Source organism: Ursus americanus, chromosome 23 (genome assembly GCF_024610735.1).
Source record: "Ursus americanus isolate L20-20 chromosome 23, mUrsAme1.1.p, whole genome shotgun sequence".
NCBI classification, from domain to species: Eukaryota; Metazoa; Chordata; class Mammalia; order Carnivora; family Ursidae; genus Ursus; species Ursus americanus.
This window is the reverse complement of record NC_142149.1, coordinates 36,403,643-36,418,968: the sequence shown is the minus strand read 5'-3', so window position 1 is coordinate 36,418,968 and position 15,326 is coordinate 36,403,643. Positions and strand designations below refer to the sequence as shown.

The 15,326-nt window shown below is 43.8% G+C and overlaps 1 protein-coding gene and 1 non-coding gene across 2 annotated transcripts; one reads left to right on the top strand and one right to left on the bottom strand.

The window, feature by feature from the left end:
• The first annotated feature begins 64 nt into the window (after positions 1-64).
• On the top strand, positions 65-4,800 carry ZNF830 (zinc finger protein 830). Its single transcript, XM_045773496.2, has one exon. It carries the CDS (start codon positions 100-102, stop codon positions 1,210-1,212), a length of 1,113 nt encoding a protein of 370 aa, XP_045629452.1. The 5' UTR covers positions 65-99; the 3' UTR covers positions 1,213-4,800.
• Positions 4,801-14,487: 9,687 nt separating this feature from the next.
• LOC123777214 (U6 spliceosomal RNA) lies at positions 14,488-14,593 on the bottom strand. Its single transcript, XR_006775607.1, has one exon. It is a non-coding gene; the product is annotated as a U6 spliceosomal RNA (small nuclear RNA).
• Between the last annotated feature and the right edge of the window lie 733 nt (positions 14,594-15,326).

The window sequence follows — 15,326 nt, the reverse complement described above, 5'->3', positions numbered from 1 at the left end:
GACTTCCGGAGCTTCAGCCAATCCTCGTCGCGACAGGAAGTGACGTTACCAGGTCTCGCCCGCACTGAACCCAGAAGCGCCTTGGGTCCGGGCGCGGAGATGGCGTCTTCCACCTCCGCTCGCACTCCGGCTGGGAAGCGAGTGGTGAATCAGGACGAACTGCGGCGGTTGATGAAGGAGAAGCAGCGTCTGAGCACCAATCGGAAACGGATAGAATCTCCGTTTGCGAAGTACAACCGTTTGGGGCAGCTGAGCTGTGCCCTGTGTAACACCCCGGTGAAGAGCGAGCTCCTATGGCAGACTCACGTCCTGGGAAAACAGCACCGTGAGAAAGTGGCCGAGCTGAAAGGCGCGAAGGAAACCACCCAGGGTCCGTCCTCCAGCGCAGTGCCTCAGTCAGCCAAGAGGAAGGCGCCGGATGCGGATGGCCAAGATGCCAAAAGACCCAAGGCCTCCCCGCTGCCTCAGGTACAGCCCTCCACATCCGCTTTGCCCGCCAACTTTGACAGAACAGGGAAGGAGTCCGCCAGAGCGACCCTCAGTAAGGCGTCGGGACTTGGTTTACTCCCTGATTATGAAGATGAGGAAGACGAGGAGGAGGAAGAGGGAGGAGAAGGGAAAAAAGGGGACACCAGCAAGGAGCCGCCCGACGCACAGGGCAGGGAACACTCGCTTTCCTCCTCGAGAGAGGCAACAAGTGGTATGCTGCCAAGCGGTTTCTCGGATACAAATCCTCCCAAGGCCCCTTTAATTCCTCATTCAGGGTCAATTGAGAAAGCAGAAATACATGAAAAAGTCGTGGAAAGGAGAGAAAACACAGCGGAAGCATTACCGGAAGGCTTTTTTGACGACCCTGAGATAGACGCTAGAGTACGAAAGGTTGATGCCCCAAAGGATCAGATGGACAAAGAGTGGGACGAATTTCAAAAGGCCATGAGACAGGTCAATACCATTTCCGAAGCCATAGTTGCTGAAGAGGATGAGGAGGGACGGTTGGACCGGCAAATTGGGGAGATCGATGAGCAGATAGAATGTTACCGTCGGGTGGAAAAGCTTCGGAATCGCCAGGATGAAATAAAAAATAAGCTTAAAGAGGTTCTGACTATAAAAGAACTTCAGAAAAAGGAAGAGGAGAATGTTGACAGCGATGATGAAGGAGAACTACAAGATTTGTTGTCTCAGGATTGGAGGGTAAAAGGGGCTTTATTATAGGGTTTCCAAGACCCAAGATTTTCATACCCTCTACAATGGTACCAAAAGTGCTGTCTCTGGATAGGATACTGGTTACTTCATTTGATTACCTAACTGGGTTGCTGAGATACAATGAGCCTGTGAAGATAGCACTTTTGAAAATCGGTGTAAAATATTTTTGAGGTAAAGTTGTTTTTGAAATTTTTGAACTATTATATACTGTCAACTTTTTCACACATTTACTTAAGTGTATAATTTTGAATTGTCAAATCTGTAAGCTGTAAATATTATATATAGTTAAATATATATTTACTTAAGTAATTCTGTTTTGAAATTTATAAATAAGTAGAAGCCAAGCCAACAGACAAGCTTTTAGATGAAAACCAAGTGTGGTATTTGGGATATGTGTGGCTTTTTCTTTTCTGATCCCCTAAGTCAACTCAAAGAGAGCTTTGCAGGAAGGTGGAGGAGGGTTTTTTTTGTTTGTTTGTTTGTTTTTGTTTTTTTTCAAGAATACTATTCATAAACACGTAAGTCATTCGGCATATCAGGTCTCTAAGTATTCTGTTTCAAAAACATGCACTAGGAGAACATGGTGGGGGAAAAAAATAATATATATATATTTCTCTTGATTAAACCAGTAATTCTTGGATGTAGGTGCACATGAAGATCACCCACCAAGCTTTTGAAAAGGTGCAAATGAATCACCTTGGAGCTTTTAAAAAACTTGTGTACCCAAGGCCTAGTGTTAGAGATTCAATAAATCTGGAATGGGGCCCAGGCATCTGTTTAGTTTTGAAAACTTCCCAGGTTATTCTAATATACTCCAAAATTTGGAGAGCCATGTGGCCCTAAATCCAGAACCCATTTATATTTTTTCAGGCTTTGTTTTTTTCAGATACCATATTCCATAAGTGTACCATCTATTGTACAAAAGAAATACTACCTTTTATTTCTATTTCATCCAGTCTTAAATTTTATTACATTTCATAGTAAAGTAGGGTTCAAAGTTTCTGTCCATTATTGGGAGGGTAAGTTGTTTTCTCAGGGAGTAACAATTAGCTCGTTGCAGTCATTGACTGTTTAAATCACTCCTTTTCCCTCTAGTGAAAGATATTCAAATGCAAATGATTAGCAGTGTTCCAGGGGTAGAAATGCATACAGCATACTCAAATGAAAGTGAGTAGTAATAATAATAGTTAAAACATAGAGCTTTTACAATATATGACAGGCTTGGTTCTAAGTGCTTTTGCTTTACATAAACCAAGTCTAGTTGCTCTAAAGCCCAGGTTTATGGAGAATAGTACCAAGAGATAACATGAAAAAGCCGCACTTGGATGCCAGATGAAGGAATTCTCTGTCGGCAGTGTAGGAAAAGCGGAAGTTTTTGAGCAAAAAATCATATTTGCAAAAAAAATTATGGAACATGATTTTAGTTGCAGTGTATAAAATGGAATGATTGGATGGGGAGAAAGAAGCAGGGAGACTACTTGGAAACTAGATTTTAAAAGCAAGGTGAGCAAGACTTCGATTAGTTACGGACTGAGAGTAAAGGAATAAAGTTGAAAAATTTCATAGGAAGGGCCAACATTTTAGTGACACATAGAAGAAAAACGGGAGGGATAAAGATGAAATTCAAGGGCTTGGGGTTTTTTAGTGTTGGTCCCTAAAGAAGTTATCTAACACTTAATTGAGTGTATTAACTATCTTGTTGTCTTTGGCAGAAAGTCTGTTTTCTTGAGCTGTCAGCTGACTGGTAATAGCAAACTTCAATATGATAACAAAGGGCATGCCTCCCTTAAATGTGTAAACCCACACATATTCACAGTTTTCTATCATCTATCACTTTATTATTTTAGAATGAGAAAATACAAAGGTGGGCTTGAGTAGTACGCCCTGTTTTACATTGGCTTAAGAGGCTAGGCCGATCTAGCAAAGCACTGTCCATTTAAAAATACGATGCTGGGGCACCTGGGTGGCTCAGATGATTAAGCGTCTGCCTTTGGCTCAAGTCATGAACTCTAGGTCCTGGGATCTAGCCCCACGTCGGGGATCCTAGTTCAGTGGGGAGTCTGCTGCTCCCCCTGCTTGTGCTCTCTCTCTCTCTCTCAAATAAATAAATAAAAACCTCTTAAAAATAAAAAAAAAAATACAGTGCAAGCCACATATATTCATTTTCCTAGGAGCCACATGAAAAAGTAAAAAATATGAAATTATTTTTAATGTAATTTATTTTACCTAATATGTCCAAAATATTCCCTTTTCAATATATAATCAATATTTAAACATCATTAATGAAGTATTTACATTTGGGGGTTCTAGATTTCAGAAATCTGGGTCTATCTGACATAGCACATCTCAGTTTGGACTGGCTACAGTTCAAGTACTAGCCAGTTGTGGCTAACAGTAAAGGACAGCACAGGCTTCAAGAGCAAGTTGTGCAGGAGGTAGCAGACCAGTTTAGAGCAGAATGTTCACTCCTGACAACAGTGGAAGTTATGATTAGAAAGGGAGATTATGAACCATTTTGGAAGGTCTTGAATGCCATGCTCTTAAGGAATTGGAACTTTAAGTTAACAATTGAGTACCCTTGAGGTTGAGTCCTTAATTATAACACAGTTAAAGAGTTTAAGGAGTGCCAGATATGTTACTATACGTTTAAACAGCACTGGGTTTTTAGGAGGGACAGAAAGCTCTGTTCCCAATGCTCTGTATCCCAGAGAATGAATGGTGGGGCCCTGAACAAAATCAAAGAAATCCTTGTTGGATCTTCGATCAGTGGTAACAGCTACAGGTATTAGTGGATCCTTCCTGATCCTCCACACATTGGAGAGCTCCTTTATACCTCTTTGAGCTCGGTCAAATAGGTTTTGGCATTAGATTGTGAATCCACCAATGTTCCCAAATTGTAAGACTTAGTCCCATGGATCTCTTCCAGTCACTCTTCTCTTTTTAGAGGACCCCTTCATTTAGCCAACAATTTATTAGAGTTGCTATAAATGCTACAAAGGTAATCCTCTCACTAATTCACTTACCAATTTAATGTAGTCCCCCTAACTGGAGGGAAACAAAAAGCTGAACTAACTAGCCTTTAAATGTAAATTTGCCCTTACAACTTGGAAAATGCTTTCACATTTGTATTTCCTTTAATGATGAAAGTAATGACTACTTTTTACAAACCAGGAAGCAGGAGGCTATGGAATTAAAATTCCAGGAGAAAAATTAATTTAGACCTAAAACCTGTAGTAGTAACAATCACTAGATTAGTATGGAGCAATAGGAAGAACAGGGGAATTGGCGAGAGAAAACAAGACACAGGTTCAAGTTCCCACTCTACATTTTAATGGTTAGTGATCTTGGGCAAGTCACATCTCTAAACCTCAGTGCAGCCTACTACGAAACGATGATAATCGGGGAGGGGGTGGTGCCTGGGTGGCTCAGTGGGTTAAGTGTCTGCCTTCGGCTCAGGTCATGATCTCGGGGTTCTGGAATCAAGTCCTGGATTGGGCTGACTGTTCTGCAGGGAGTTCGCTTCTCCCTCTCACTCTTCCTCCGTGCTCTCCCTCTCTCTCTGTGTCAAATAAATAAATAAAATCTTTAAAAACAAAACGCTACCTCAGGTCACATGACACGTGTGTGAAAGGGGTTTATAAACTGAAATGCAATGTCTACTATCGATGGTCCCCCACTTAAAATTGTTCTACTTCACGATTTTTCGACTTTACAATGGTGGAAAAGTGATACACATTTGGTAGAAACTGTACTTCAAATTTTGAATTCCGAATTTGAATCTTTTCCTGGGCCAGTGGTAGGCCGCATGACATTCTGTCGTGATGCGGGGCAGCCGCAGTGAGCCACAGCTCCCAGTCAGCCACATGATCACAAGTTGAAACAGCCGATACGCTGACAGCCATTCTGTACCCACACAGCTCTTCTGTTCTTCACTTTGAGGGAAGTAGTCAATAAATTATATGGGACATTCAACACTTTATTATTATAAAATAGGCTTTGTGTTAGATTTTGCCCAAGTGTAGGCTAATGTAAGTGTTCAGAGTATGTTTAAGGTAGGCTAGGCTAAGCTATGATGTTTGGTGGGTGGGCTATGTTAGATGCATTTTCACCGTACGGTATTTTTGACTTACGATGGGTTTATCGGGACTTACCATGGGATTACATCCCAATAAACCCATCGTAAGTTGAAGAAGATGGACTAGTCTTCCCCTGCTGCATGCTAACTTGATTTTAGTCTAATAATTTAATGCCCTTGAATTCCCTCTTTGAAACTGAGGTAATTAGAGCAGGTGATTTTCTTGAGATTTCTTTTAACTCCAAATTTTAAATTTTGCCAAGACAAGTGGCATCTCACCTTTTAAACATTTTTAAAGTCATTCAATTGACTCCTGGAGACAGGTGACTCAAGTATCGCTGCTTTTACTTCCAAGGTTTGCCCAGCATAGTCCCATTTGTCTTGGTGTAATTATGAACAGTGCCTTGCCCCCTTCACTCTCAACTGTCCTTTTCTGGAGGTACAGATACTCACCTAAAATTTTGATAGGAAGAAAAACCACTTTCTGATGAAATAAGGCCTTAATGGAAATAGTATGTTTCCTGTTAATGATGATGCATTAATTGACTGGCTACTTGGCTGGATGTTTGTGTAGGGGGATTTGAGTAAGTATATGGGTAGGAATGGTGGCTGGAAAGATCATTTTAGATTGTTTTTTAATACTAAGAGTCTAGTAGCCTGTATAATGTCAGGAATTACTTGAGAAGCTTTAAATTTGAACAGGGAAAAAAAATCCCAAAACTCTGCATTCTATTTTTTTTTTCTGCATTCTATTTCCTATCTATAGTTCCTCCCTCAGTGATCTCATCCATTCCTGTGGGTTTAAATATCACCTATATATTGATGACTCCCGATTTATATCCCTAGCCTTGACCCTTCTCCTGAGAGTCATCCTTCATTCCCTTTTACTCACCCAAATCTAATGCGTTAGCCAAGTCTTGGCAGCTCTCCCTCTAAAATATGCCCGGAATCTGTCTACTATGTTCTGTCTCCACTGGTCCTAGCCACCATCTCTTGCATTAGTGTTACCTGTTGCCTCACACACACCCTAGCCACAATCAGTTACCAACAAGTAGAGTGATTTTTAAAAATGTAGGTCAAGTCACTGTCACTGAAAACCTTCATCATACGCTTCCATCACACTTGGGGAAAAAAAAAATTCAGGCCCTTATTAAGCTCACATGGTGCTCAGCATTTTGCTGATTCAAATGTCTACTACTTACGAGCTAATGACAGACCTCAAACCCCCCTAAAGGTGGGGGAGACGGTGGAAAGGGCAGGAGAGCATAACCGCTCTATATTGAAATCAATTGTCATCGTTCAGTAGTGGGCTGGCATGGCCAAGTCTTTTTAATTATCAAGAGGCATGACAAGTCAAGATTGTTTTTGTTTTTAGTGAAATCTCAAAAACACCATGTGGGCTGAATGTGATCCATAGGCCCCCATGCTGTGACCTCTCTTCTAACTTCACCTGCTACACTCTCCCCTTTGTTCTCCACGTCCTGGTTCTCAGTGGTGAGCTTTCTGTTCCTCAGACATGCCGTGTTAGGACCTGCACCTTGCGGTTCCCTCTGCCCAGAACCTGACTTTAAACAGCATGGCAATCTTACCATTCCATTCTCAGCCCTAATGTTTCTTCCTCGGATGACATAAACAGCCATCCCCCCGGCCCCCGACCTCTTGTCACTCTGTCATATCATTCTGTGAATTCATTAAACTTACCACTATCTTGAATTAGCTTGTTTATTTGCACATGGATTATGTCTCTATCCCACCAGAATGCAAACTCCACAAGGGCAGGGGGCTCGTATGCCTCACCCACAACCTAAAATAATGCCAAGCAATAACAGAGCTCAATAAATATCTACCGACTGAATAATACCCACATAGCAGGAAGTTGCTTGGAAAACTGGTAAAAAGACCAAGCTAACTCATGGAAGTTGGAACCAGAACAAAAGTCAACTCAGCGGCTTAAAGGGCTGAGCAATCTTTTCCTCCCTTGTGTCTCCCTTCTCTCGCACATGAGGCTCTTACCCTTTCTGAGAGCAGCAATGCAAGGAGGTATCCACAACAGCCTCTGGAGTGTACTGGGCCACCTCAGCATTTAGCAGCTAATGAGAATGCCTCGTGGCACCAAACAAGCCAAAGGGATGTCCATATGTCAGCGGGAGTGAGTGGGCAGACCTGACTGCCCAGAGGCCTCTGAAGTGGAGAGAAGGAGGAACAAAGTGATTCCGCAGCAGAGTAAGATCAAAGAGTCAGCAAGGACACATTGCTTCCCAGCTGCTCTCAGCCCTCAGTCCTCTTTCTCCGCCACCATTTCATTTGGCTCCCTCCTCCTGTCACTTGGCAGTCAAAGCTATTTTGGAGTGAGTCTGCACTCAGCCATCCTTCATTGAAATCACTCCCAGTCCCTCAGAGGAGGAAAGGAGTTCCATCTGGCTGTGCCTCCATTTTGCTAACGGCATTTGGCTAGCTTCACGTGCACTTGGGAGCCAGCAGTCACCTTTAGGGGAGTTCAGAGGACCACACTGATTGGGTGGTTGATGGTGGTGGTTATTGCTGTTTTCGTTGTGTGTGTATGTGTTGTTTGTTTGCTTGCTGTTCTGCCAAATGTGGGTAGGAGAGAGTGTCGGCCAAGCCAGGTCGTCAGGTTATTATTAATAGCTACCATTTACTGGATTCCTACCACGTGTCTGGCACTGTGCGAGGATTTGACATCCACGGTCTCTAATCCTCAAAACAACCCTGTAAATTACATAAAACCTTCATTTTACAAACCAGGAAGCTGATGCGCAGAAGTGAAGGAGCTTGCTCAAGGCAACGATCCCAGAATCCCCAGTGTCATCCTGCATCATTATTATTTAACACTACCTTACACTCACATAGCGAGAGCATCATTTTTGCACAGACTTCACATCAGTTTTCAAGTCTCAACACCCCCCAGAGGTAAAACAACTGCCATCACCATCATCTAATGACTTCTCCAAGGTCACTCAGCAATGGCTAATGTTAAGACTAGATGGAACTTGATTCCTGGTCCATTATTCTATTATTCATTAGTGAAATGTGGAAAGTGGGAGAGCATCCCCCAAGATAACAAGAATTAAGATTAGGGAAGTTTATGATCAACGTTAAGGGAACCGGTGCTGTTCAGAGACCTTGGTTGGGTGGAAGCTATGTTTTCTGAAGTTTGTTAACAGACTCTGTCCACGCTGCCCCACCCTCCTCCATTTCACCAGCAATCAATTTTACTCTCTAGTGGTCTCGGATGGGATCAAGAAGAATGACTTCAGTTCCCAGACACTGCAACTGGGAAACAAGTTAGACCAGGCCATGTGGTCCACCACTCTTCACATGATACTGGGTAAGCTACCTCACCCTTGGTTTCCTCCACTACAGGATGAGTAAGAGTTTCTACCCTCTAGAATTACTGAGAGAATTAAATGAATTCAGTGCATGTAAATGCTTTTAGTACAGGCCAATAATACTATTAAATAAATGACTGAAGACGAGACCCTTACATTCAAGAAAACTACAGCCTGGTTGTATTGTAAGTGGTATAAGAAATTGAGCAGGACACAATTATTCACTAAATTACTGGTATAGGCAGCAGAAAGAAGGCTAATCAAGACTATGGTCTGATTTTTCCCACTCACCAGCTGTGCGTTTAGTATTGAGTCAGTTTGCTCCCCAAGCCTGACTTTTACCATCTGTGGGTATTACGCTATCTGGGCACTCCCTAAGCCCCCACCCCCGTCTATCACTGCGATATTGTGATTTATAATAAGAAATATATATATTTTGGTCTTGGTCCCCATTCCTGCCATTGATCTAAAACCCTTGGAATTTCCTAGGAGCACATAGGTGACAGTTGGTTAAGCATCTGGCTCTTGGTTTCCGCTCAGGTCCTGATCTCAGGGTCGTGGCATCGAGCCCTGCATCAGGCTCCGCGCTCAGCCTGGAGTCTGCTTGTTCCTCTCCCTCCACCCCTATCCCTCACCCCCACCCCTGTGCTTGCACGTTCTCTGGCTCTCAAATAAATGGATAAAATCTTTTTTTTTAAATAAATAAAAATAAAAAAACCAACCCTTGGAATCCCCTAAGGGATTAGACAGGTGAGAGAGATAAAGGTGTCACCTGTTACTCCAAACAATCCCCTGTCAACCACATCAGAGTTTATGTTAATGAGGTGATGCTGGGAAGCCCCTAAGGGTGTGTGCTGGTTGCCAAGGGAACCAATCCAGGGATTAAATTCAAACCTTCAGCACCTCCCCCACCTCTGGGAAGGGAAGGGGCTACAGATTGAGTTCAATCACCAATGGCCAATGATCTAATCAATTATGCCTCTGTGGGGAAATCTCCATAGAACCCCAAAAGGATGGGGTTTGCTGAGTTTCCAGGTTGGTGAACACGTGGAGGTGCTGGGCGGGTGGCGTGTCCAGAGAGGGCGTGGAAGCTCGACGCCCCTTCCCCTATACCTTGCTCAATGCATCTCTTCCATTGGGCTGTTCCTGAGTTACATCCTTTTCTCACCAACGGGTAATCCAGTCACTGAACTGTTTTCCTGAGTTCCGTGAGCTGCTCTACCACACTCCTCAAACCCGCGGAGGGCCCTTGGGAAGCTCTGATTTAGAGCTGGTCAGGCAGAAGCTCAGATGACACTCCGGACTTGGGATTGGCATCTGAAGTGGGGGCAGGGGGGCAGTCTGGTGGGGCTGCGTCCTTGACTGAAACCCTTTCATTGCCCAGTGTAGAAAACCCACGTCTGCTGTCAGAAGTGTGGGTTCTCAGAGAGCACGGTCTATCATAGAAATGGGAACAACTGAGTGTTTTCCTTTACTATCACCAAGACCAAGACAGAAGCTGAAGGCAGGAGAAGGAGAGCACAGTGGGCTGCGTAGTCAAGAAGGTTCGGTAAGAAGGCATGGACAGAAGCTCCCAGACAAGGAGAGAAGACGGATAGGAGCTCTCCTGGCATAAAGGAAATGGCCTGTGAGGTACAAGAGAGGAAGGCAGCATTCAACCTGATCTTCGACCCCAGCCTAAGGTTGTTCTGGAATATAGTTTTGCAACGTAGGTGAAGTTTGGTGGGGTGAGATCTGGAGCCCATGACCAAGAAAGAATTCTTGAGACGTCTTTGGTGCAAAATGGTGGTTTTATTAAAGCACGAGGACAAGACCGGTGGGCACAAAGAGCTGCTGCAACGGGGGTGTGAGGGGTGGCTGATTCTATACTTGGGAGTTGGGGAGGTAAGGAAAAAGGGAGGTGTGCAAAAGGACTTTCATATGGTAAAGAAGACCCAGGATACTGGAGTCCTTCTATTATCAAGCTAAGGTGGTTTTTCCCTCTAGCAAAGCATTATAAACATTAAAATAGTTGGAAGCTTCCTGGAGGAATGTCGAACATATCCCACCCAGGAGGGGATGGTGGGGGGGGTGGCAGGGTGGCAGGGTGTCAGCTTGTGCTTTGTCCTCAGCTAGCCTTCTGCTCCTTCATCACCACCATACCAAAGCAGGAAAACCAACTGGCATCAGTGCTACCTCTCAGCCAGCCTGGAGTCCAGTGGAGGAGACAGAACTTAAGTTTGCTTCCCAGATAGGCTCATCTCTTTGTACAATAAATTTCCCCTTTGAAAATTATTAATTTGCCACCTAAAAAATATGACCACCAGGACTTCATACGAGAAAACCCAACCCAGTTTAGGGAAGATGGTAACAACTCTGAGTCTCCCTCACTCTCTGTGACCTCAACCCTTGAGTTGAGCGTCCTAAACCCTGTCCCTGTCTGTGTCATGAATCAGCTATTCCCAGAGGCACACTTGACTCCTCTCTGTCCTACCTCACCCTCGCAGCTACAGCACAAAGATATTCCAAGGAGAGGCCAAGAAACCCCACTGGTTAAGAATCAACCTCCACAGCCTTTATTGAAAATAAAGAGCCATGAGCTGCTTTGAATTATTACATCTTCCTACAGCTGTTCCCTTTTAAATATTTATCCTGGCAAACACCATCACCGTTTTTTACAACTTATTTTAATTGTGTGACTATTAAGCAAACCAAACCGTAAAATTGGCTCTCAGCGCTGAGATTTATGTGATTCATAGACCAGAGCTTATTAAAAAGGGAATCCACTGAGTGCAAACCAGCCTCACGAGTGCCCCACACCGTCTCTAGGAAGGTGTGAAGCCTTTTCCCTGTTCCTGCCTGTGGCTGCCAAGCTTCCATAGTGAGTAGCATAAAAAATGAACAGAATCTACCCATTTCCCTCAGATTTTTTTTTCTTCTTAACAATCCTAATGAGCTTCGACTGGAAGTCAGGGATGCTACGGTCTTATAGGGGGTGGCAGAAGCTCTCAGAGGCTCAGAAACAGTAGCAGTGCCCTGGACAATTTAGCATCAAGGTCTGAGGGAAGGACTTCATCGTGGGACTTTGAATAACTAGGAATAGGTAGGAGATACCCTGCTTATTTGCCACCAAGGTCATCCTTGGTTTGGATCACGGAATTGCTTTAAAACTTCAATAAAAGTGCGGGGCGCCTGGATGGCTCAGTCAGTTGAGTATCTGACTCTTGATTTCAGCTCCAGTCAGGATCTCAGGGTCCTGGGATCGAGCCCCTTGATGGGCTCCGCGCCCCATGTTGGGCTCCGTGCTGAGCACGGAGCCTGTTTGGGATTCTCTCTCTCCCTCTGCCCCTCCCCCTGCTCACCCTCTCTCTCTAAAAATAAATAAATAAAATCCTAAAAAAAAAAAGACTTCAATAAAAGCGCTCCCTGGAAAAATGCACTTGCAAATATTTACATGAATATTTGGTTACTCTTTCACTATTACCACCCAAGCTGCCCTCATTTTCCCCTATGTTTTTACAGTAGCCAACTGACTCACCTCCCAGTTTCTCTATACAGCAGCCAGACTGATAGCAATCTCATTAAAACCTGAGTCAGATCATGTTACTTCTCCGCTCAATACAATCCACCAGCTTCCCATTTTACCTGCAATAAACTGCAGTATCTCCATTTACAAGGCCCTCTAGGGTCTGTCTCCAGATACCCTGCTGACTTGTCTCCACCTCTTCCGACCCTTTAACTCCTGCTGCTGAAAGCACACCCCATCTCCTTGCTGATCTCCTGACATGACTGACACATCCTGGCCTCTGGTCCTTTGCTTACTGTTCCCTGTACCCTAGAACACCGTAGTCTTCCTGTTCAGTCTACTCCAGTGTCACTTGGGGGGGGGGGCTTCCTGACCTCGGTGTTTAACACGGCAACCCCCCCCAACCTTCCTGGCACCTCCAATCCTCCTCTGCTTTCTTTTTCTGCCTAGCACTCATCAGCGTACCTACTATGCATTTTATTTACTACTTATCATCTAGGAGAGATTTTTGTCCATTTTGTTTCACTGCTATTCCGCTTCCTGGAATAGTGCCTCACACAGAGGCGGCATTCCACACTTGCCTGATTGATTTAACCCTGCAGGGGTATGAATGTATCCAGACACGGGAGTCGAGGGGAATGTACATTTACTGAAATACCGCCAAATGCCAAGCAGTTCCCAAGTTAATATCAACCATATCATTTAACTGTCATACCTAATCCTAGAAGGTATTTTTATCCCCATTTCACCATGAAAACTGAAGCCCAGAGAAGTTAAGAAAATAGACGAAGGTTACACAGCCAGTAGGGGAACATCATTCAAACCTAACTCTGTGTGGTTCCAAAGCCCTGCTACGCCCAGTGCACATGACTTCATTCTCCTTGGTAGCGGTTCCCACTTCTCTAACGAAATGCAACTCCAGCCTTCAGGCCTAGTTCCATTTTACAGTGGGGTAGGAGATGGGGGGGGGGGTGAATCAAAGAAACTGGGGGTTCCTTGGAGCTGTAATCAAGCAAAACAAATATTAAGAGCCTGAGTCTTTTTGCACATGAATATCAAACATTGTCAAAGACACAATGTAATAAACCTCCTTCTGAGAAAGCTGTTCACTCTCAGTTTCATTCATTCCAATCACTCATGGGTTTATTTATAAAAATTTGCCCAGTGCCTACTAAGTGTCCCGTACTACGCTGGGCATTGAGGATAAAGTGATGCATAAAGCCCAGATGTCACCCTCCACAAACATTTGAAGTCCAGCGCAGTGCTGTCCAATAGACAATCGTGTGAGCTGGGTACACAGTTTTACATTTTCTAGGCACTACATTTTCAAAAAAGTAAAACAGTTGAAATTAATTTTAATAATGTATTTTAATTCAGCCCAACATATCCAAAATATTACTTTAACATGTGAATCAACATAAATATACTATTGAGATATCTTACAGTCTTTTTTTTTTGGCAACACATCTTTGAAATCAGTGTGCATGTTACACTTACAGCACATATCCATTCAGACCAGCCACATTTCAAGAGCTCGATAGCCACATGCAATGACAGCATTTGATAGCACAGTTAGGGAAAAAGATAGAGTCAAGGAGATTCTCAAATTAATGTAGTAAATGCAATGACAGAGAGAAGGATGACTCAGGATTACTGAACTGCCAGGTGGGACTTGAGCCTCCAGGGACCTTCCAACCCCAAAGACCTTGTTCATTCTGCAGCACAATAGACTTTGCCCCACTCCAAACAGTGGGATTGTGGTTGTCCTCAACCAACCAATCTTAATATATCCAAACAAAACTCATCCTTTTATCCCAAATACCTACTTCTCACCTCGCACCATTACCTACCTGCTCACTCAAGTCATTCTCATTTCATCTTTAGGTAAATGAGCACTTTATCAGAGAATTTAAAATCCAAATATTTATTTATTAAGATTTTATTTATTTGTCAGAGCACAAGGACGCAGAGCAGCAGGGAGAGGGAGAGGGAGAAGCAGGCTCCCCACAGCAGGGAGCTGGATGCCGGGCTGGATCCCAGAACCCTGGGATCATGACCTGAGCCGAAGGCAGCCACCCAGGTGCCTCCCAAATATTTATTTTTAAAAAGATGCCTCTTCCTCTCCATCCCAACTAACTGAACATATTCTGGCCACTTTAATCTCTCACATGGATCACCACAAGAAACTTTTTTTCCCCAGCTTTACCAAGATATAATTGACATACATCACTACATAAGTTTAAGGCCTACACAGCATAAAGGTTTGACTTACATATATTATGAAATGATTGCCAAAGTTTACTTAGCATACACCATCTCATATAGACAAAAGAAAAAAAAAGAAAAGAATCTTCCTTAATAACATGGAACTCTTCAGGAATTTGTAGGTCATCCGTGAGCAGGGTACACGCTACTCTCCTCTGTATGTTCCAATTTTAGTATATGTGCTGCCACGGCAAGTACCAAGAGCCTTTTAGTTTCTTCCTTTGCCTCAGTCTCTCCCCTACCCAGCCTCAAAATAGTTACTATTCCAAAGGCCCTTTATGGTTTCCTATCCCCTACGTAAGAAAAGCTAAGCTCTTTTACACATAGAATTCCCTCCAGAATCTGATTTTGGCTTACCTCTCTAACTACGCCCGTTTGCTGTTCCTAAACCCCCGAACTCTAACTCTCTTACGTTCTCTGAGCCTGCTACTCTTTTGTAAAAATAGCCATCCTAATTCCTTAAAAGTTGACCTGAGGTTTAAAAGAGACAGTACATTTTGAACAATACAAGGGATTACTCTCCCCATCACTCCTTTACACTTGAAGTCTGTATCTATATACCTAGTGCCTCTTCTCAACTCAATACTATTTATTGAATACTTAACTATGTGCTAGGCACTGTGCGGCACACAGGACAGAGGGAAAACAGAAAAATAGGTTGAAGGACGCATTGCCTTCCCCAAGCTCATTACAATACACTTTCTCAACCATTATCTTTAAGGACTGAATCATCTCTAACATCAGGAACAAATCAGGGGGTCCTCCGAAGTTCAGGCCGGGCTGAGACCCCAGCTGCCACCACATGACCGCACCTCCGTTTTCCTCCGTCCGCAGAGCTGGCGGGAAACCACCCTAAGCCCCTTCACGGTTCCCAAAGCCGCGCTCCGCCTAACCTGACCACAGCCCACGTGGCAAGCGGGGGGGCGGGGAC

Bases quoted from the DNA above. Each gene is read 5' to 3' on its own strand.
- ZNF830 (XM_045773496.2), top strand. From the start codon at position 100: ATGGCGTCTTCCACCTCCGCTCGCACTCCGGCTGGGAAGCGAGTGGTG.